General features: G+C 32.3%; 3 protein-coding genes across 3 annotated transcripts; 1 reads left to right on the forward strand and 2 right to left on the reverse strand.

Annotated features, from left to right (window-relative positions):
• The first annotated feature begins 1122 nt into the window (after positions 1–1122).
• Positions 1123–5719, forward strand: LOC114185900 (purple acid phosphatase 15-like). Its single transcript, XM_028073847.2, has 7 exons — positions 1123–1502; positions 1965–2156; positions 2465–2798; positions 2910–3127; positions 4037–4227; positions 4502–4783; positions 5311–5719. The coding sequence occupies exons 1-7, from the start codon at positions 1226–1228 to the stop codon at positions 5455–5457; spliced, it is 1641 nt and encodes a 546-aa protein (XP_027929648.1). The 5' UTR covers positions 1123–1225; the 3' UTR covers positions 5458–5719.
• A 412-nt stretch (positions 5720–6131) lies between these two features.
• Positions 6132–8524, reverse strand: LOC114185825 (uncharacterized). The gene is made up of 4 exons (XM_028073758.2): positions 8361–8524; positions 8150–8237; positions 7554–7758; positions 6132–7105 (listed from the first exon to the last, which is right to left on the reverse strand). Exons 3-4 carry the CDS (start codon positions 7721–7723, stop codon positions 6235–6237), a joined length of 1041 nt encoding a protein of 346 aa, XP_027929559.1. The 5' UTR covers positions 7724–7758; positions 8150–8237; positions 8361–8524; the 3' UTR covers positions 6132–6234.
• Positions 8525–15870: 7346 nt separating this feature from the next.
• On the reverse strand, positions 15871–17623 carry LOC114184392 (putative F-box/FBD/LRR-repeat protein At4g26350). The gene is made up of 3 exons (XM_028071703.2): positions 16934–17623; positions 16696–16857; positions 15871–16149 (listed from the first exon to the last, which is right to left on the reverse strand). The coding sequence occupies exons 1-3, from the start codon at positions 17621–17623 to the stop codon at positions 15871–15873; spliced, it is 1131 nt and encodes a 376-aa protein (XP_027927504.2).
• Positions 17624–21149: the final 3526 nt, after the last annotated feature.

The following is a 21149-nucleotide window of genomic DNA, read 5'->3' on the forward strand; positions in this document are numbered from 1 at the left end:
GGATTACAATGACAAACGAAGACAAAGTAGTAAATGAAAAAGGCAATGGTGGAATCCTGAGAGAAAGCAACTATCTAAACTTAACCTCCCTTCAATTCCAACTCGCGTGAATCCTCCTTTGCTAACATAGATTTTGAGAAAATAAATTATAAAATCAAATTTACACCGCAACATAGATACCATATCAAATTGTAAAGATTGTTGTCAAATTTTGGTTGTTATAATATATTTTTTCATTTTAAATGATAAGTTTGCTGCATATTTAAATTTTTGTACGAATAAAATTACAAAATAAATACTTTTTTAATAAGTTCTGTATTAAGTTCCTAAAAAATATTAAATAAAGATCCACAAGAAATATATTTAACATGTCCTTACTAATTTAAATTTGTAAAGAAATTTGCAACAAGTAGAAAAATTTGACGTGAAATTTCTGGAGATCAAAATTTGTAAGAAAGAATCATATAATAAACAAAAAATTAGTAAATTTCGAACGAAATTCTCATTAATTTTTTTTTCGCAGCAAATTTTGCAACTAAATAATAAATTTCTAGTAATGTCTGATATTAAAAATAAATTATTTGAAAAAATAAAAATAAAAATGGAGAGTATAATCACCGAATCTAAATGATTAATAACATCAAATTAAATAACTTAAATTGTGAATGTTAACAAACAAAGTTTAAATTTTTTGTTTCAAAGGAATAAAAATTTATTATAAAACTACAAATAATACGATGGACAAGTATTATTTTATGCAGGGATAAATATTGATATATTTTTAAATATAATAAAAAATATAATTTTTTAAATTTTATTTAAATTCTTAAATATTTAAACATATATTTATTCTGAAATTATTGTCACATGTTTATTAAAAAAAATATTAATATATGGTTAATTTAGATAATAATTATCAAATAATAGATTAAACATACTCAATCATCTTATAAGTTGTATCTCAAATAAAATACTACGTTAATATTATTTATTATAATCAACGAAGTATTTATCTACATGGAACCAAAAATGCTCATACAACAAGTAATCTACGCTGTTTACACTGCACTAGACGTTTAACTGACCTATCAGAAGTGCGTCACTCCCAGTTACGAGATATTCCGCTTCTACCACGTTCTCACTCTTCCCCACACTCAACAACCACTACAAATATTTTCACATTCCTTCTGCCCAATGGAAACTCCTTCAGCTTTTGGATTCTCCAATGTCCACAGTTGCTTTACGCTTTCTTCATGTCCATCACGCTTTTCTTCTGCTGCTCAATCTCCTACCAGGTTTCGCTCACTGTCGTGTTCCCTCAACTCTCGAAGGTCCCTTTGATCCCGTCACCGTTCCCTTCGACCTCTCCTTGCGCGGCAACGCCGTCGACTTGCCGTCCTCCGATCCCCGCGTTCGCCGCCGCGTTCAGGGTTTCGAGCCCGAACAGATCTCTTTGTCTCTCTCCACCACCCATGACTCTGTTTGGGTCTCGTGGATTACAGGTATCTCGGGTTAGGCTATATATAGTAATATCACAACGATTTTAAATTATGAAAAATGAACAAGTTTAGGGACGAATTCAACCTGCAAGAGAGTCTAAAGCAGATCATTATTGCGAGTATAATTGATTTTAGGTGTGTAGTTTATGTTTTAATGTTTTCTCTATAAGAAGTTGGTAGTACGGTTGAGTATAAATTTATTTTATCCAGTTCAAAGGCTATCTAAATCTGTTTAACCTCGATATCAGTTCTCAAGGTCGAATCAATTTTTGAGAAGAATTTAATATGTTGGTTTTCATCTAAGATCATGTTAGCTGGTAGTTTCGTGTGATTTTGAATCATGTAACGCGAATTCGAAACACATATTAAGTGAATTGAACTAAATTAAATTGGGTTTGGATATTTGTAATCCTAGGGTGGTGTAATTCATGATGGTTTGCTTTGATGGTGATATGATAATAACAGGGGAGTTTCAAATTGGTTTCGACATCAAGCCTTTAGACCCCAAGACTGTCTCAAGTGTTGTTCAATATGGAACTTCAAGATTTGATTTAGTGCATGAAGCTAGAGGTCAATCTCTCATCTACAACCAGCTCTATCCTTTCGATGGCCTTCAGAATTACACTTCTGGAATTATCCATCACGTTCGACTCAAAGGTGATATTTTTTCCCCATTTCTTTCCTAGAAAGAGTTCAATATTACGGACTGTCCATATCACTGTTTCTATTTCAGTGTTTAAGTTTTTGTCAAATTATAGTAATGTGTTGTCTATAACCCTGTGTATTATTTCATTCAAAGAACTTTTGTCATTTTTTTGAACTAAAGTTGATATTGTATGCAAGTTTCGTGTACTGTTTCTTAAAACAACTACTATATGTTATTGTACTTTTTATTGTTTATGTAGGATTTACTCTTACTTAAATACAACTAATATATGTTATTGTACTTTTTACTGTATATGTAGGATTGGAACCAAGCACACTATACTATTATCAATGTGGAGATCCTTCACTACAAGCCATGAGTGATATATACTATTTCAGGACCATGCCAATTTCTGGTCCACATAGCTACCCGGGCAAAGTAGCTATAGTAGGAGATCTTGGTGTCACTTATAATACAACTACTACCATAGGTCACCTGACTAATAATGAACCTGATCTTCTTCTATTGATTGGTGATGTATCCTATGCAAATCTGTATCTCACAAATGGAACTGGCGCGGACTGTTATAAATGCACGTTTCCACAAAGTCCTATACATGAATCATACCAGCCTCGATGGGACTATTGGGGAAGGTATGTAGACAAATTGTATAACTTCAAGACAATAGTTTAAGGCTGAGAAAAATACACCGTGACGTTATATTTTATATTATATCTTATGCTACCATAACTGAATGATTCCAGGATTATGCAGAACCTAGTTTCTAAAGTTCCATTAATGGTGGTAGAAGGAAATCATGAAACAGAAATTCAGGCTGATAACAAGACATTTGTGGCGTACAGTTCTAGGTTTGCATTCCCCTCTGAAGAAAGTCGATCTTTATCCACATTATACTACTCTTTCAATGCTGGGGGCATTCATTTTATTATGCTCGGAGCTTATATTAATTATGATAGAAAAGGTATTTCCCCGTTCTACCCCTTTACACGGTTATGTCAATTTCTCTTAATTGGTTTATTGAGTTGCCACTTCTTAGTATTGATTCACTAGGCACACTTTTCAGTCCTTGTTCGAGAGACAGAGAACATAAACAAAATTACAAGGAAATGTTAACCAGTAAAGGAAATGAACCAAATACTTAAATACTTTACCTAAGCCATGCTATTCGATGTGGGACTTGAGTACCCATAATACCCAAGTTCCTATCAGTTAATTGTCAACACTGATGGGCCAATTACTTTTAAGCTAGCACCATCAGATGATACTGCAACTTAAAATGAAAAGACGCAACGAGCCAAGGAATGACCCTCGTGAAACTTCATTGTACATTACTTTTAAGCTCAGACCATCTGAGTAAACTCTACAACTGAAAATGAAAAGATAACGAGCTAAGAGGATGACCCTTGTGAAACTTCATTGTACCCCTGCTTCTCAAGAATATGGAATGTAATTTGAGTTAGTCATATAGTTGGATCCACTTACATACTGCTACTAGTGAAACTACTTTGATTGACCATGTATTTTGTATGATATGAATGACAAGCACATTTTAACCTGGATGTGGAAGAAATTTGTCTGATATAACGACACTCTAGCCTTAAGTAAGAAGTTGAATCAAAAGAAGCCTAACACATTGCCTAAATTTTGAAAGTGCAGCAATGCAATTTTGTTATTACAAGTTACAAACAAAGCGAACAAGGAGAAGATATAAGATGTATAAATATAGGAAGTATAAATTATCACTTATAGTGGATAACTATTAAATGGGAGCTGAATGTGTTTAAAATTTACATTGTAATCAATTCAAGGGCTGTTGACTTGTTTATTTCCCGCATCTTGTTACCTGATATGCTTATTATTACTATGGCAGGTGAACAATACAACTGGCTGGAGAGGGATCTGGCAAGTGTTGATAGATCAATAACTCCCTGGCTTATAGCTATTTGGCATCCACCATGGTATAGTACTTATGAAGCTCATTATAGAGAAGCAGAGTGCATGAGGGTGGAGATGGAAGACCTGCTATACTTGTACGGTGTGGATATAGTATTTAATGGACATGTGAGTCATCCTTAGTCCTAAAATAAATGACGATAATCAATTTTGGTGTGTTCTTTTACAGTCTAAAAGTTTAACCTGTGTTCGTATTGCAGCATATAATAATTAAATAAAAGCAATCTGAACATCTGGTTATCCAATGATTAATGATTGTTTTTTCTGAATCAAATTGGAATACGTATTGTCTGATCTGCTTAACGTATATATGCACGTGTACTTAGTCAAACATATATGAATTAAACCTAAGCTTATGCTTTTTACTTAAATTGAATAACAGGTTCATGCTTATGAGAGGTCCAATCGGGTTTACAATTACAGTTTAGATCCCTGTGGTCCTGTCCATATTGCAGTTGGGGATGGGGGTAACAGAGAGAAGATGGCAATCAAATTTGCAGACGAGCCTGGTCATTGTCCTGATCCATTAAGTACTCCTTATCCTCGTCACGGTCGCTTTTGTGCAGCAAATTTTACATTTGGCCAAGAGAGTAAGTTTTGTTGGGATCACCAGCCAGATTACAGTGCTTTCAGAGAAGCTAGCTTTGGCTATGGGATTCTAGAGGTACCACTCCTTTCCTTTTCCCCACCCCAAGCATGGTGGTACAAGTTTCATTTATATTCAATAAATCCATATACTAGTAGTTGTGCGTACTAAACATTAATTAACTGGTGGATAGTTACATATAGAGCTTTGTTATATCGCGTTTGTTACACCACTGTGTTGCTGAAGTTAAATAACTCTTCTGAGAGTATACAACCTTGTATTACACTGGATTTGGTTTCTTTTAAATAAAAAATATGTAAACTCTCTGAATAAAGCATATAAACTATTAAGTAATGCGATAAAAGCGTACACACTACACAAAATTTGAAGATAATTACAATCTCAATAATGGTTATTATTGTACCTTATATTCCAAAATGTACTTCCCTCACTTTAGAGGAGCTAAACAGTTGCAAAATGTATATATGTTTTTTTAATTTTTTATGACCTGAGGGCATTTGCGTTACTAGCATATGGAACCGCAAATTGGCTGAACAAAGTATCAGAACTTTCACTCATCTGCGGTGTTTCAATGTGTAATGCAGGTGAAAAATGAAACGTGGGCTTTGTGGAGTTGGTATCGTAATCAGGATTCCTACAAGGAAGTTGGGGATCAAATTTACATAGTGAGACAACCTGATATATGTCCTGTCCCTCAGAAGGTGTGGGGAGATTTTACTGCTTCGATTTAAGAGGCACAAGGACTTCATTTGCTGTAATTAATGAATATGTCACAACAGCTGATTGTAATTTATAAACCTCTCTGGAAACCACATAGTGCGTTAAATGTCACTAGCATTAACATGTTAATGCTACCTAGCACTGGTACCCAATATGACAGTAAACACTGTTGTTTGGTAACTATCAATATACAGAATGTTTAACAAAAGTAAAGTAAATCCTCAGTATGTTTTGATAAATGAAAGTGAAAAATCCGCAGTTACCTTGATGCAATAGCGCTGCAATGCCATGCTGCTAACAGTATGCTCTCTATTTAAATGCAAGGCAAATTAAATTTGAATTAAAACTTCATGAATTACTTTTATTGGATTTTTAAGTTCAGATATTTGAATTCCCGGTTACAGCTCTGACAATGATGATATATATATGTTCCTAACGTTTGGAAATATCGCCAATATATAATGTAGTAAGGGTGGTGACACAACAATCTAGTCCTTGAACAGAAACCTCACAAGAAAGTTTTGAGGATGTCTAATGTCTTTCCCAATATATAAACTCAATTGTTATACCGAAGAATAAGCAACATAAGCCAATCAGGATCATAAATTACAAGGAAATCTTCAGCTCCATTCATGAATAGAAAAAGTAAGAATTTTAGAAGATAGAAATTCTTCTGTATGGTATATTACGACAAAATCAATAACAGTTAACCAGAAAAATGAACAGAGAAAAGTTAAAAAAAAAGAAGAAAAGAACAACAAATTGTTAGAAATGATTAAAAAGAAAAGTTAAAAAATCTCAAGAATCTCCAAAATGAAATTGTTGCAGAGTGGGCAATTCCCCTTACTAACCATAAGCTCCCTTGAACACATCCTGCAGAAAGTGTGGCCACAAGGTATAGAAGAAGCAGCTTTATGCCTGACCATGCAAATACAGCAAGTGTGCTCCATGGAACCTCCTCCATCTTCATCATCTGCATCCTCATCAAAATCCTCCTCATCACTCAATATATACCTTGATCCTTCAAGCCCCATTTCCCTATCAGTCTCCTCTAACAAGTCCATCAGCGACATCATCACCGGCGCCTGCTCCTCATCCTCCGCCTCCTGCGCCGCCGCTTCCGACGCCTCCTGCGCCGCAACCGCCTCCCTCGCTGACAGCGTCCTCTCCCCCGGCTTCTCCCCCTCCTCCTCCCCATCCTCCTCGTCGAAGCTGTCGCGGAAAGTCACCACCCGCCCTCGCCGGTACGGCTCCGCCGTCGGCATGTTGGCCGAGCTCCGCAACGAGAGCTGCGGCCGCAGGGTTCCGGCGGTGTTGTTCTCGGCGGCTTCGCCGGTGAAGCGGGTGGAACCGCGGCGGCTAAACGAGGGGCGGATTGCCGGAGCTGCGGCGGCCGGAGGACCGGGGTCTTCAGTGGCGGGGTTGAGGTCCTCCACCTGGTGAGTCATGTAGGGAGATGAGATGTCCGATTCGGAGTTAGCCGGAGTCTCAGTCAGCGCCTGAGTGGGGAATCGGACCGAGTTACGGCGACCAAGCTGCGTAAAGATTCTACTATTCGGGTTAGGAATAGGGACATCCGAAGTAGGGATATGAATTGTCGATATCCAAGCAGACCCTGCGCGCTTTAGCCTAAGCTTGTCCTTGAAGGCTTTCCAAGATCTGCCATTACAGTTTTTTTCTTTTACTTATTTTCCATAATTGCTCCCAAAATAATAATAATAATAATAATTCTTACAAATTAAAAACTAGTTTTTGAAAAAAAAAAAATGCACATACATTAGCTCATACATAAATTTATTTTTAATTTTGGAAAACAACTATTTATTTTGTCTTATCTTCTATTCCTACAAATACTAATAAAATATTATCCAAACACATTGTTATTAATTAATTAGAGTCTTGACATTTTAAGAATTTTAAAATTGAGCCCCTCTCCCATGGCATCATAACACATACAAATTTCTCCAAAAAGATCTTGAAGAACATGGTGAATGAAATGAATTTAGATTATAGAGAAATTAAAAATATAATTTCTTAAACAAATTAAGGTAAATTTTAAAGCTAAAGAAAAGAAGAAAAAGAAAAATTAAGCAGGTTTGATATATACCTGCGATCCTTTTTGTTGGATTCGTCGTCTTTGATGATGTCAAGTAGGGTTCGGTTCTTGGGCTGTGGTTCCCTGGGCGGCGTGGAGGAAGGTCTCTTCTGGTTCGCTAACACGTCGTCTAGGGTCAAGCCGGTTAGCACACGGGCTCGGCTGCTATCCGAAGCTGACATTTCTTCATGTATTGTTGTTAACCTCCGGCGACCTTCTATATCACACAAATACACACAAATATGTTTCCCAGTAACACACAGTTTTCTTCGTTACCAATTCTATCCAACAATAACACAAACACCTACGCTTCAATTTCATTCAGGTACGCATCTACTCTTCCATACTTTAATTATAGTGGAAGAGAAACCTCGCATTCTTATTGCATGCATATTAGATCTACATTTTTAGGGTTCCATTCCATCTCCGGGGAACTACAATTTCTCAGCATTTTTTTTTATCCGGAAAACAGTTTTTTTTTTTTTTCATGGAAAATGAGACAAACGAAATAGCATGGAAACGTTTTTTTTTTTTCTTGTGTAGGTTCAATCGTTTTCTGGGTGGGGCACATTGTAATGAAAAAAAAAAAAAAAACAGAGAGAAAAAACCTTGGATTGGTCCCCGTGCGAATCGAGGGAGAGAGGTTGCAGCTCTGTAGAAACAGTGCTTTGTGTGAATTAATTGAATAGTTTACTCCTGCAAATGAAAAACAGTGAGTAATAAGAGGAACAGAATGATATATAGAGTGATTAGAAATGAAAAATTAATAATGGATTCATTAGAAAAGGGTGGTGGTGATTTGTGGGTTGAGGGGCTCACGATGTCATTGTTTTTGTGATGATGAAGAATGCAATAATGTTGTTGTAGTTGTAATGGGTGTTGTGATTTGTGACCTTGTATTGTTTGTTGAGTGAAATTGCAAATTGGGATGCATGGTGTGAAGGGAAGAGATAAAGAAGAGAGTGTGTTGTGGAAGAGAATGTTGGGTTTTGGATAGAAAAACGAATTTTATGGGGAAGCACATCTCTCCCAACTTTGCGGAATGATCCTCTTCTAATCATTCTCTCTTTGTGCTTCATAATACAAGGCTTCACAACTTTATTATACCCATAATTAGCCATGTAAACAAAGGGACTAGTGTTGAGTAAAATTATATATTCTAAAAAATGGTTATAAAATATGTATGGTCTCTATATATTAATATAGATAAGTGGTGTGTTATTATTACTACAATATATTGGGTAATAATGATGCATGAATATTCTATTTTTGGTTTTACACCTACTTAATAATTTAAGAAAAATTAATTAAAGAAATAGATATATATATATATATATATATATATATATATATATATATATATATATATATATATATATATTTTTAAGTATTACATAGATGTAGAAAAATAAAATAGTGTATATATACCATTTCCCTAATCATGTATAGATTATTATATTTTGTTATTTCCTATGTAATTTACTCCCTATGATTCAAAGACAAAAGTTGATTTTGACTCACCTTATATGCATGAATTTTCATGCAATGATAGCAATTAATTACTTTTGTTTCTTTGGAATTAAATATGCAAACTTTTGAGTTTTGTTACATTCAAATGGACTAGAATGACAACATAAAAAATGTAAAAAATTATATATATATATATATATATATATATATATTATAATTTAAATTAAGATTGATTATGGGATTAAAATGAATTATATAGTACAATAGTTCAAAATTGCTATTATCACTATATTTATTTTTCTCTTTTAATGTTTTTACGTAAATAAACAGAATTCGACAAATACTTTTAATCCTCATAAAATAATTCTAATTTTTTACCTTTTTCATTTTTATATCAAAATAAATACATTATGTAAATTAATTAAACATCAAAAAGTATAATTGAAAAATAATAAATAGTAAGGTGACCACCACGGTTAGTGGGGTTATGGGAAAGCCCCTACCGTGGAAGATGGTTTGAGAACCATAAGATATTTTCCTTTTTAATCTAATGGTCTAGATTTTTTTTTCTATCCTTCTTTATATTTTATTTCTTCCATTGCTTCTCCTTTGCTGTCATCTAGGAAGTTCCGACATGTCAGTGTGACTATGTTTTCTTGTTTCTGATTAGTACGGATGTGGACACGGAATTGGAGTGGCTATGACACCTTTGGGTGGATCGGACACATCCCTCTCCATGGACGTTGTAGGAGACATGTTCAAACTTTGAGAAGCATTAGAATAGTATGGTCCACCCCAAATAAAAAGATTTAAATAAATTATTTTAAAAATCAAAATAAAGATAAATATACAAATAACCTCAATTTAAAATTTTCGATAAAATAATCAAAACTCAAAATCTTAACAAATCAAAACTCAAGATTAGTGAACTGAACTTGATTGAACAAAACAATCTTCTAGTATATTTATTCAAATATCTTTATCTCATTTTTTATAATAGAAGACGTATATATGCTCTATAAAGTCTCAAAAAATAATATTATAGAAGACCTACAAAAGATACAAAGAAGAAAAATACTTTGTTGGTTGAGTTTGGTGAGCGATGCATCAAAGGCCATTGCAAAGAAGTCAGTTGGAGAAAGAAGGAAGAAACATTGAGTTTGGTGAGCAACGTATAGCCATCGTAAAGTATAGCCATCGTAAAGAAGTCTCTTAGAGGAAGAAGGAAGAACCTCGAGGAAAAGAATAGGAAAAGAGAGATGTTTTGGGAGGAAAAAAGAAGTAGATACCGAAAGAAAGAAGTGTGTAGAAAAAGGTACTATTTATACCTCTTTTCCTTCTACCATATTAAATACTAATAATTTAACTTTTTAATATTTAACATTTTAAATAAAATAGAACTTTCATATTCTCTACATCCATCAATTTTCGATCTATCATATTAAATGCTAATAATTTAACTTCTTAATATTTAATTTTTTAAGTAAAATAATACTTTCATATTCTTTGCATCCATGAACGTATTTGCTCAGTATTTGCTCATGTAATAGGTTATAGGTTACACATTTCTCATATTTGCAGTACTTTATAGGTTATATAGGTCTGCTATATGTAACAAGTATTACTTGAAGTACTACGTTCTTTTTTCTTTTTACAATAATCATACTAAAATTAAAATGAACAATATAAAATAATATAATGATTTAATATTATTTTAAAAATATATTCTATTATAAATAATTATATTTTATGATTTATATTTTATATTCATTATTAGATTATACATGATATTTTATTAGCTTTTAATTTCAGATCTCAATACATACATATGCGTTACGTAATTTTCTTTTCTTTTATTTTAAATTATAAACATAAAAATATAAATTTTATATTTTGAACTTAATTTTATAAATATATTAGATATAAAAGATATTTAAATCATATACTTTTATTTTATTTTTAACTTATAAGTATTAATTAGATTTTGTATTTTCAATTTGTTTTATTGTAAGAAATTAAGATGAGTATGCTTAATCAAGCTATTGACAAGAAGATGAAACAAAACCTTTTTTGGAGACATATTTCAAAAAGACTATAAAATCTTCCAGTGGTGGAAACTATATGATGAAGTGTAGTTTGTGTGATTTTGAATTTAATGGATCTTACATTCGAGTGAGAGCTCATCTCTTAACAATTAAGGGAGAAGGGTTAGAATTTGTCCAAAGGTGAATCTATCAAAACTTGTTGAGTTAAAAAAATTAAACAATGAAGCAACTTTGAAAATAGAAAATTCAAACAAGAAAAAGGTTTTTACGACATGTATCTAAGGAAAGAAAACAGACAGGCAGTGGTGTTCACCAAAAACTCAAAGGTCTTCTAAAAGCTTCTTTCAACATTCAAGCTAGAGGTTCTCTTAATTGTGAAATTGCAAGGATGTTTTATTCTTCAAGATTAACATTTCATCTCGTAAGAAGTCCTTATTATAGGAGTGCATTTTGTTATGCTTCCAATACTTCTAACCTTAGTGGATATGTACCACCATCATATAATAAATTAAGAGGTCCTCTACTTGAGAAAAAAAGAAGTCATGTAGAAAATCTTTTGCAACCTATAAGAAATTCATGGAAGCAGAAAGGTGTAACAATTGTTCGCGATGGGGGGAGTGACCTTCAAAGAAGACCTATTATCACTTTTATGGCTATCAATGAGAGTGGACCAATGTTTTTGAAATCAATAGATGAATATGGTGAGATAAAGGATAAGGATTTTATTGTCAAACACATGAGAGATGTAATTATGGAAGTTGGACCAAAAAATGTGGTACAAATTATAGGTGACAATGCAACAATATGTAAGACAGCAACTATAATCATAGAATCACAATTTTCTTCAATCTAGTGGACTTGTGTAGTGCACACCTTGAATCTTGCATTGAAAAATATTTGTGCAACAAAAAATATAGAAAGAAATAATGATCTTATCAAGAATTTTCTTGGATCTCACAAAATTGTTGTACATTTATTAAAAACTTCATCATGGGACACTCTATGAGATTATCAATGTTTAAGAACTTCAATTCATTGAAGTTGCTTTCTGTTGCTCCAACCAGATTTGCTTCAACATTATCATGCTTAAAAGATTTAAAAGTTTGAAAAGAGGACTCTAAGAGATGGTAATTAGTAATGAATGGTCTGATTACAAAGAGGATAACGTGGATATTGCACGAATAGTGAAAGAAACTTTATTGAATGATAATTGGTGGATGAAGGTTGACTATATATACATGCTTTTACTGCCCCTATTTATGATGTTCTCATAAAAATGGATACGGATATGACTACTCTTCATTTAATGTATGAAATCTGGGAATTAATGATTGAAAATGTGAGAAAGATCATATACCAACATGAAAGAAAGGCATAATATATAATATTATATTAATTTATGCTTATGTTTTTTTAATATTGTAGATATTATAGTGATGAATGGTATTCACAAATACGTGCCTTACATGAAGATGTGGAACTTACTCATGAAAGGAAAAAATGTTTTATGAGGTACTTTAATGATGTCGATCTAAGAAGACTAGCAAATATAGAGTTTGCAAACTTTTCATATGAAGGAGAAGATTTTGCAGATGATGACTCTGTAAGGGATAGAAGTAAAATGGATGCAAAATCATGGTGGATTGTTCATGGATCTTAGACACCAACACTTAAAAAGATAGCTCTTAAGATACTTGGACAACCTTATTCTTCTTCTTGTTGTGAAAGGAATTGGAGTACCTACTTTTTTATATATTCTTTGAAAAGAAATAAGATGACACCTAAAAGCGTGAAAGATTTAGTATTTGTCCATAGTAATCTTCGTCTTCTCTTAGGAAACTCCTCAAAGCACAAAGAGGAGGAACTAAATTGTGGAATATTGCAGGAAATGACTTTTCATTAGAAGACAGTAAAATTCTTTAGATTGCTAGCCTATCTCTTGATGAAGTAGAATTATAAGAAGTATTTTTCATGAAGATGAACAAATATGAGAGCTAAACATTTACATACGTTTTTCTTTTGTTAGACTTTTTTTATAATTGTTTATCTTAATTTTTATTAGATCATGAAGTATAATTGGTAGACTGTTTTTAATATAAATGTTAATCTTCAATTTTTTAGACTATGAACTGTAATTGGAATATATATATATATATATATATATATATATATATATATATATATATATATATATATATATATATATATAGCTGTATTGATATCCTATATTTTTTGAATTTAGCCGTATTCTCGTGTTCGTTTTCATGTCCGTGTCTGGGCTTCAAAGATTGTCATATTCCTTAATCAAGATATGTTTCTTCCTCCTCTTAATTATCAACAATGTTGTTAAGTAGGAATTTCATAAAAACTGTCGTGTAATACTTCAATATATCATAGACACAAACACACTAACTAGACTTTTATCTTATATCTTTTATAATAACGAGGCTAAACTTATCACATTTTATTTTTAAAATATTAATAATCATTCAATAGATTAAAAGACTACTGCAACCAACTTTTTAACCTGTTGAAAAATCATTCAACAAACTAAAAGAGACATTTTAACCTGTTGAAAAACCATTCAACAGATTAAAAGACACACCTCAAACCAAATACATCTAATTAATGCTACAAAGTCTACAATATGAATTACAAACTTCAAATACATTTTCTTAATGATGTAACTATGTAGAGAACACACGTTCCAGCCTTGATCAACATGGATATCATCAAATCTCCTTTCCTTCATCAATGTAGGCTTCATTCCGATAGTAATGACTTCAAGATAGTTCAAAAGAACTTCATCAAATCTTCAAAGAAGCATACCACCTTGGCTTCACATGTCAACACGGACAACCAATAATGACAACACCAAGTTTTCATGAACAAAAAACCTAACCAATAACACAATCCTATTTAAAGTCTCCCAAACAAAACACCCACACGACAAATAACACGTTATTTACATTTTAATAACATGTCGCCTCATAAAAATGTACAGGTCATCTCCATAGTTTGCCAACACTACTAAAAATTTTCATATTACATGAGATTTTTCTTACAAATTTGTTAAAGAAGTTTGCAAGAAAAGACTTTTTTCTGTCAATTTTAATTGCTAGGAAATTCCTTCGTGGGTAATCATTTCCTACAAAATTATAAAATTTACAAGTATTTCCTACAAAATTTGTTGCGAAAAGTGTTTTATACAAAATATTTTGCAAGAAAATTGGTAGCAATTTCTTGCAATTTTTTTTCATAACAAAATTTGTAAGTATTTTCTATGAAAAAAATTTTAAAACAAAATTGACAGGAAATATGAATTTTTTTAGTAGTGCAACTCATCACAAATTTAAAGTCGTTTAAAATGGGGGGTGTTTCCCAATCATTTCGAAAGTATAAGGATCATTTTTGTTTGAAATTTGAGAAATATGATTTCTAATTTGGCATCTAAGTACAAGGAAAAAAACATACTTAACCATTATTAATATAATAATTATAATAAAAATGTACACTTGTGGGTGCATGCATGCTTACTTGTTTGTCTTGTAAGACATTTCTATAATCTAGTGCTTAAACAAATTTGGACAAGGACACTCACACTCACATAATACGTTGGTAATTTCTATACTCTTCTAGGAAATTTAGAACCTTAAGAACAAAAATCATATTTTCTTTATCTACAAAAAATATATAAATAATAAGATATTTTGAAGTGTTCTGATCTATATAAAAAATTTACATAATTCTCAAATAAATAAAGTATTTGAGAAATCCACATTTTACTTCAGTTGGAAACACACAGTTTATTAAATTGAAAATCACAATGTAAGTAGAAAAAACGTGCTTAACCATTTCTTAGAAATATGTAAGATAGACATAGAAATATTATGTACATAACCATTTTCAAAACAACTAAAGAAAAACCATTGTAGTGGTTCAAATAATGTTAATATAAACAAATAATTGTTTTAAGAAACACTGAATTCCAAGGTTTAGGGTCATGCAACTCAGGAACCCTAATTATTTGCTTAAATTCCCTGAACATGTAAAAGAAACCTCATTACAGAAATGCCAAGACAATTAACTATCGCCAAAACCCTTTTAGCTAGTTTAAAAGAAGGAAAATTATGTTTTACTCCATATTTTTAAAACTTCAGTCATGATGAGTATATATTGAATTTGAATTCTCTGCTGGATTTTTTTGTGTTGTTTCTCTATTGTGTCTTCATAATACACTAATTACCACTAATTTTGACATTTTAAAATATATTAAAAAAATATTTAAAATACTATTTTTAATGTTTAATAGAGGACAATACCAAAAGAACCAGGAGAGAATCCAAACTTGTATATATTTCTATCACTTTGAATTATGTGGAGATTTTATTATAATGGATAACTAGTACAATATCTAACCTATATTATTTTATAGTATTATAAAATATATTATTTTTTATTTATTTTTTAAATATAATTATAATTTTATGAAATAACCTAACCAATTGGTATGAGTTAACCCAACCTAAATCAATTTAAAACGCAAGCTAATCGACCTGAGTAAGAATGAATGGATTCAATTTAGTCACAATTATTTTATGTCGATATTTTTGCAGAATTCTTAAAACTGATAAATCAATCAAGCTCATTTTGTACTTAATTGAGTACTAATTACAAATTACATGTAATTACAAAATGAAAGATGAAGAGAAAACACTTGCAACTCAAATTGCAAGCACATTGATGAGCAAAGAAAAAGGTTTTGGTAATTAGATAAGTTTAAGAAGCATTCTTGCAAGTTCTGAGGTGTAAAACTATTCAAATATAAGTTTACAACTCGCAGAACGCCTTGTGCAGAGCGATAATTCTTTAATCATTTTGAACTTTTGGTCTTCTTTTACATAACGGTTACAGCAGATTGACATGGTCTGCAAATGTTCTGCATTCCCCATGATATATTCTGCAAACCCTAACTCGCCTCTCCAACCTTTGTAATTCTTAAAACAACATCTTCTAAGGTTTAACCAAATTCCCACTGGCCATATCCAATCTGCTCCTTCACGATTAGCTTGAGGCAAGGGATCAAGATACATCTGAAATCACAAAAAAAATTAAAAAAAAAAAAACTAAATTTTATGACAACCCTATTTTCAGATCATTTGATCAATGTTCGTAATATTATAAAATTGACTTAGTAATAAAAGTTGAAGGGAAGGGTAAAAGAGATTGTTGGTTGAACTTGCTATAACATTTGGAAATTATAAAATTAGTTTTAAGAGCTTCAACAGGATATAAATATTTTGAATTCAATTCTTTTCATTGACAAAATATTAATAACTAATATTTACAATAAAACAAAAATGTTTGCAACAATCATAGGAGAAAATATAACATATCTTTTGAGAGTCTCTTAAGTTGAACTAAGATTACGGGTTCAATTAACAAAAAAAAAAAAAACTAACTAACTTTATGTCTAAATTTAAGTACTTGAAATCTAATTAAGCCAAAATTAATTTTAATGAATAAAAAAGATCTAGTCTTGTGTTATTTTTTTGACAGAGGTTCTTAAATATAGAAAGTTTCTCTAAACCTATAATTACTGTAAGAGAAATCATCATTGAAGGCTTAACTCATGAAACCTTGTCAATGACAAAAATTTGAAGGCTGGGGGAACACTTGAGCATTTGGGAAACCTCGAGCCAGTCTTGAATAGAATTGGCATAGCCAAATTCAAGGTGAATCAAATTGCGAAACACAGTAACCCCGCGTTTCGGATAAATGTCTTTCACTGTATCGTCCATCTGTAAGAAAAGAAAGAAAATATTTAATCTGATGAACAACAAACGACAGAGAAATCAGTAATCACGTGTTCATTACCCAATCCAGGCGCAGAAACTGAGCATTGCTAAGAACTCCCAACGGAACATCGATTTTCGGAACAGTTGCCCTAACCAACTTGGGCAAATACTGAAAACTCCCTTTCGCCGCGCGGAAAAGAATTACCAAATCGACGGCTTCCAATTCCTCCAGATTCGGACTCGCACGAACAAGCTCCGCGAAGTCCCGGTGTTCTAAGAAATTTAGGTTTCTCAGATGCATGATTTTGAGCACAGGAAAATCGACGGTGGGGATTTTCTTAATGTAGAAGTGATCCAGCTTGAGAACGACGAGGGTTTTGCATGTCGGAACCGCGCTGGGCAAGTTGAACATTTTTCCGACGCAGAGGTCAAGGTGCTGAACCCCTCGTTGCACCACCGTGTTGATCCACACGCTCACGTTGGTGGAGTCGCAGGCAGAAGAGCGACAACTGAGGCGGAGCGAATGCACCGTCTGATGCCAATCGCGCGAGAGGATTGCCACGTGTACGCACTGGACGAAGCGGGAGTAGGATTTGCTGCGTGTGTTGGTGAAGTAATCGGAGTCGTCGAAGGTGAGAGAGGGACATGTGCGCCAGAGCTCGTTCCAGCGCTTGGAGAGGACGGTGGTGGCGATGGCGGCGGCGGTTGGGAGGAAAGAGAGAACGTGAGAGAGAACTTCGTCAGGTAAATCGCTTATCCTATCGGCCATGTTTGGTTTGATGAATATGTTTGAGTGTGCAATAACCACAAAACCCTTTAACTTCAAAAACCCATTCTTATTCTTCTTCTGTTCCTCCTTTATATAGGGACTTTCTTTCACGTTTAAGCAAGATTTTCAACTTTTCTTTTTCGAACATTTTTTCTGTTTCATTATAACTCCAAAACGGGCTTCGGTTAAAGACTGCATTGATATTTTTTACCATCGAAAAAGATAGTAAAATATTAAGTGATACTAACTTGCTATGTATAGATAAAAGCTTAAGTACTTAGTCAACCAACTAATCAACTCTTTCTCGTTGTAAAATTGTACTAATTATAATTTTTTTTTATTTATTGATTAAAGAAAAATAATAGGTTAATAAAGTTTTTTTACAAACTTTTGACAAATTACCAATTTAGATAAAAAATATTACTTTAATACTTTATTTTAGTTAAAAAAATAACATATTAATTTACTTTAATTTTATTTATAAAAATTTTGTCTATCAAAAAAAAAATTGTCAAAAAGATAATTTTTCATTGTTTAAAATAACCAGCAATTATTATTATTAGCATCTGTATTTATGTTTTTATTACATTAACATAATACAGTTTTCCGAAAAAAAAAATATGCTTTTTGTAAGAATGATTAGAAAACATTAGAACAATACACTTTAAAGTACATATAACTTTTGTAACAGTGATGTAAAAATTATTTTTAAGTAGAGAAATTGTTTAGTTGTCTTAGAAGATTTTTTAATTATTTACTTTATTAAATACAAAGTTGTTTTTTTATTTGCTTATTATAAAATAAAAGTAAAACTGAGTTCAAATATCTCGAACCGGTCACAGATATTTTTACAAAAGAAACCTGTCATACAATTATTATATTAAAATAATAATACTAATAATAATAATAATAATTATTATTATTATTATATTATTATCATAAAATAGATAAGAATAATTTTTATTAATATTAAATCCTCTCTTGATACATGTTATTTTGAATTTGTATCGGGAATTCATCAAATTTCTTAAGTGCAATACTTTAAAATTATAAAATTTAATTTTGTGATACTATGTAAATTTAAAATATTTTATTATTAATGAAACTTATATAAAATTCTTTAGAATATATTATTGAGTTAAATGGAATTAGGGAGTTGGACGGGACAAAATTTGCTATCCCATATCCATTTCTGTAGAAAAAATTTATCTTCATCCACATACCCAAATCCAACAGGTATCAAATTTTTATTTCATTCCCATCCCCACCGGATAATGGGTATAATCTTGTACTCATATCCATACCCATTTTCTTACTACTTCAATATTAATTTTAATTAATTTTTATAAAATAATAAAAAATTACGATAAAGGAAACATAATATTATCAAATATTCCATATTAGGAGGATGATTGTTTCTTTGATATCAAATACTTTGAAATAAATTATAATTGTTTACATTTTATATTAGAATACCATATAAAATTTCATGAGAACCAAAACATTTATTAAATTTGAAAACTGCAAACATTAATGAAACCTAGTTGATAAAATTTAAAAATATTTTAAAAAAATATAAAAGGAAAAAAATATTCAAATTAAAATATATTTAAATGTTTGTTTACTCTAGTTTTTTAAATTCTAATGAATCTCTTTTTTATACACTAATAAAAATTATAATATATCACCGGATCAAAATGACGCAAAGAATAAATAATAAACATAATAATAAAATTTTGGCATAGATCTTGTACATTTTAAACTCCAATATATGTTGGATGGTGATAAAAAAATATTCATGGCAATTACATTAATTTTTTATATTGTAGTAAATAAAAGTTATTTATACAATTATAGTGAAAAAGTTACAGTATGACTAATAATGAGTTAGAAAATAAAAAATAATTAGATAAAATATATAGAAATATTATTCTACATGATGAAAATAAACAACAAATAAAAATATTAAAAAATTAACAAATGTGTGTCTTAGAAACAATTTGAGAAAGGTTTATTATAACATCTCATTTAATTATTAAGCGAAATTAAAGGAAACGTCACACAAAGATAGTACTGTAGCATAGTCCTGGGGTCCTTAACACAACCCCTACAACCTGGGCACACCACGATACCAACGGAAAACCAGATACAAGTCTAACAATGAGAATAGAGTATTAAAGCATAAAACAATACATGGGCCATAGCCTTAAAGAACCATGATGAAAATAGAATCCAGCCCAGATGGCTAAGCAGCGAAATCGCCATTTCCTTGCTGACCACGAGAACCTCGCCCATCTGCTCCCATCAATCAAATTGATGATCATCGCAAAAAAGAACAGCCACATACAATACAACCATACAACAAACAAGGTAAGCTAGAGTCGACAACATTTTCATCATATAGTCAAATATATTTTCACTACCCAGTATCCATACAACAAACAAGCATGTTATGACTTTTCAATCAATACACTACGACTCGACTCGACTCATCCGGATACGTATAACCTGGTCGGATTCGGCGGATGCTTGCACTTGTGGTGGATACCTCTGCTCACCCCCGAGCTATGTGTTACAAATGTTACAATGGATCAATTTTCCCTCACCATAAGGTTAACCCTTAATGAATTTCAGGCCTCCTACTACTCTCACCACAGGAGTCAGTCCTACTACTCTCACCACAAGAGTCAGTCCGCTCTAGGTGAGACCAATTGACTCCTTAGAGTGTTAGGATGCAACCTTACCTTGAATCCTTACCTAGTTATACAGATGGGGCACCACCATGGACACCCACTAACAGGGGCCATGGAATTACGTCCTGACCACTGAAGCGCAACTCTGAAAGTCTCACCTAGAGACCCCAAGGAATTACGCACTAACACGGACCAACATAGATAAACAGCCAAGAATTTACACATACGTTGCACATAAGATTTCAAACCAAAATCCATAACCAAATCCTCATTTCTCATATGTTGAATCATTACCAACTCGTTATTCCCAATCATGAGTAAAGTGTTTCTCCTCATACCAAAACCATACCAAAGGTTTACCAACCATCAAGGTCCATTGTTGCTCATGCCAGGTTTGTGACCACACGCACATACATATGTATCCAACTTCTCATGTACAATTCATGTAGAAATCATGCCAAGCTCACAATTTCCCCCACATATAATCTCCTCCCAACATGCATAATCATTTATACAATTTATAACACAGATCATACCATGCATTTCAATTCACAAACTTCATACCTCACACAATACACATCATAACCAACAATCAAATTACCAATTTAAGAGAGTCATCCAACCCGCAGCATATCTCGCTCAAGCCAAGGGCCCTCGCTCAGGCGAGAGGGGTATTCTCGCTTAGGCGATAGACCCTCGCTTAGGTGAGATCGCGACTAATGCTGGGATTTCCTCGCAGGCTCGCTTAGGCGAGTCTTGGCTCGCCTGGGCGAGACAACCTCTCGCCCAACAGTGGTGTCCCTCGCATGGGCTAGACCGCAACATCGTTCCAG

The sequence above is a fragment of the Vigna unguiculata genome, chromosome 5 (genome assembly GCF_037176805.1).
Source record: "Vigna unguiculata cultivar grain cowpea cultivar isolate G323 ecotype 2 chromosome 5, ASM3717680v1, whole genome shotgun sequence".
Taxonomy (NCBI): Eukaryota; Viridiplantae; Streptophyta; class Magnoliopsida; order Fabales; family Fabaceae; genus Vigna; species Vigna unguiculata.

Excerpts from the sequence above, each read along its gene's own strand:
- LOC114185900 (XM_028073847.2), top strand. The coding sequence starts at position 1,226 with ATGTCCACAGTTGCTTTACGCTTTCTTCATGTCCATCACGCTTTTCTT. Across the intron at positions 1,503-1,964 it reads TTGGGTCTCGTGGATTACAG|GGGAGTTTCAAATTGGTTTC; the intron begins GTATCTCGGGTT and ends TGATAATAACAG. Across the intron at positions 3,128-4,036 it reads TATTAATTATGATAGAAAAG|GTGAACAATACAACTGGCTG; the intron begins GTATTTCCCCGT and ends TTACTATGGCAG.
- LOC114185825 (XM_028073758.2), bottom strand. The coding sequence starts at position 7,723 with ATGTCAGCTTCGGATAGCAGCCGAGCCCGTGTGCTAACCGGCTTGACC. Across the intron at positions 7,106-7,553 it reads TCCAACAAAAAGGATCGCAG|ATCTTGGAAAGCCTTCAAGG; the intron begins GTATATATCAAA and ends CTGTAATGGCAG.
- LOC114184392 (XM_028071703.2), bottom strand. The coding sequence starts at position 17,623 with ATGGCCGATAGGATAAGCGATTTACCTGACGAAGTTCTCTCTCACGTT. Across the intron at positions 16,858-16,933 it reads AGTTTCTGCGCCTGGATTGG|ATGGACGATACAGTGAAAGA; the intron begins GTAATGAACACG and ends CTTTTCTTACAG. Across the intron at positions 16,150-16,695 it reads AAATTTTTGTCATTGACAAG|ATGTATCTTGATCCCTTGCC; the intron begins GTTTCATGAGTT and ends TTGTGATTTCAG.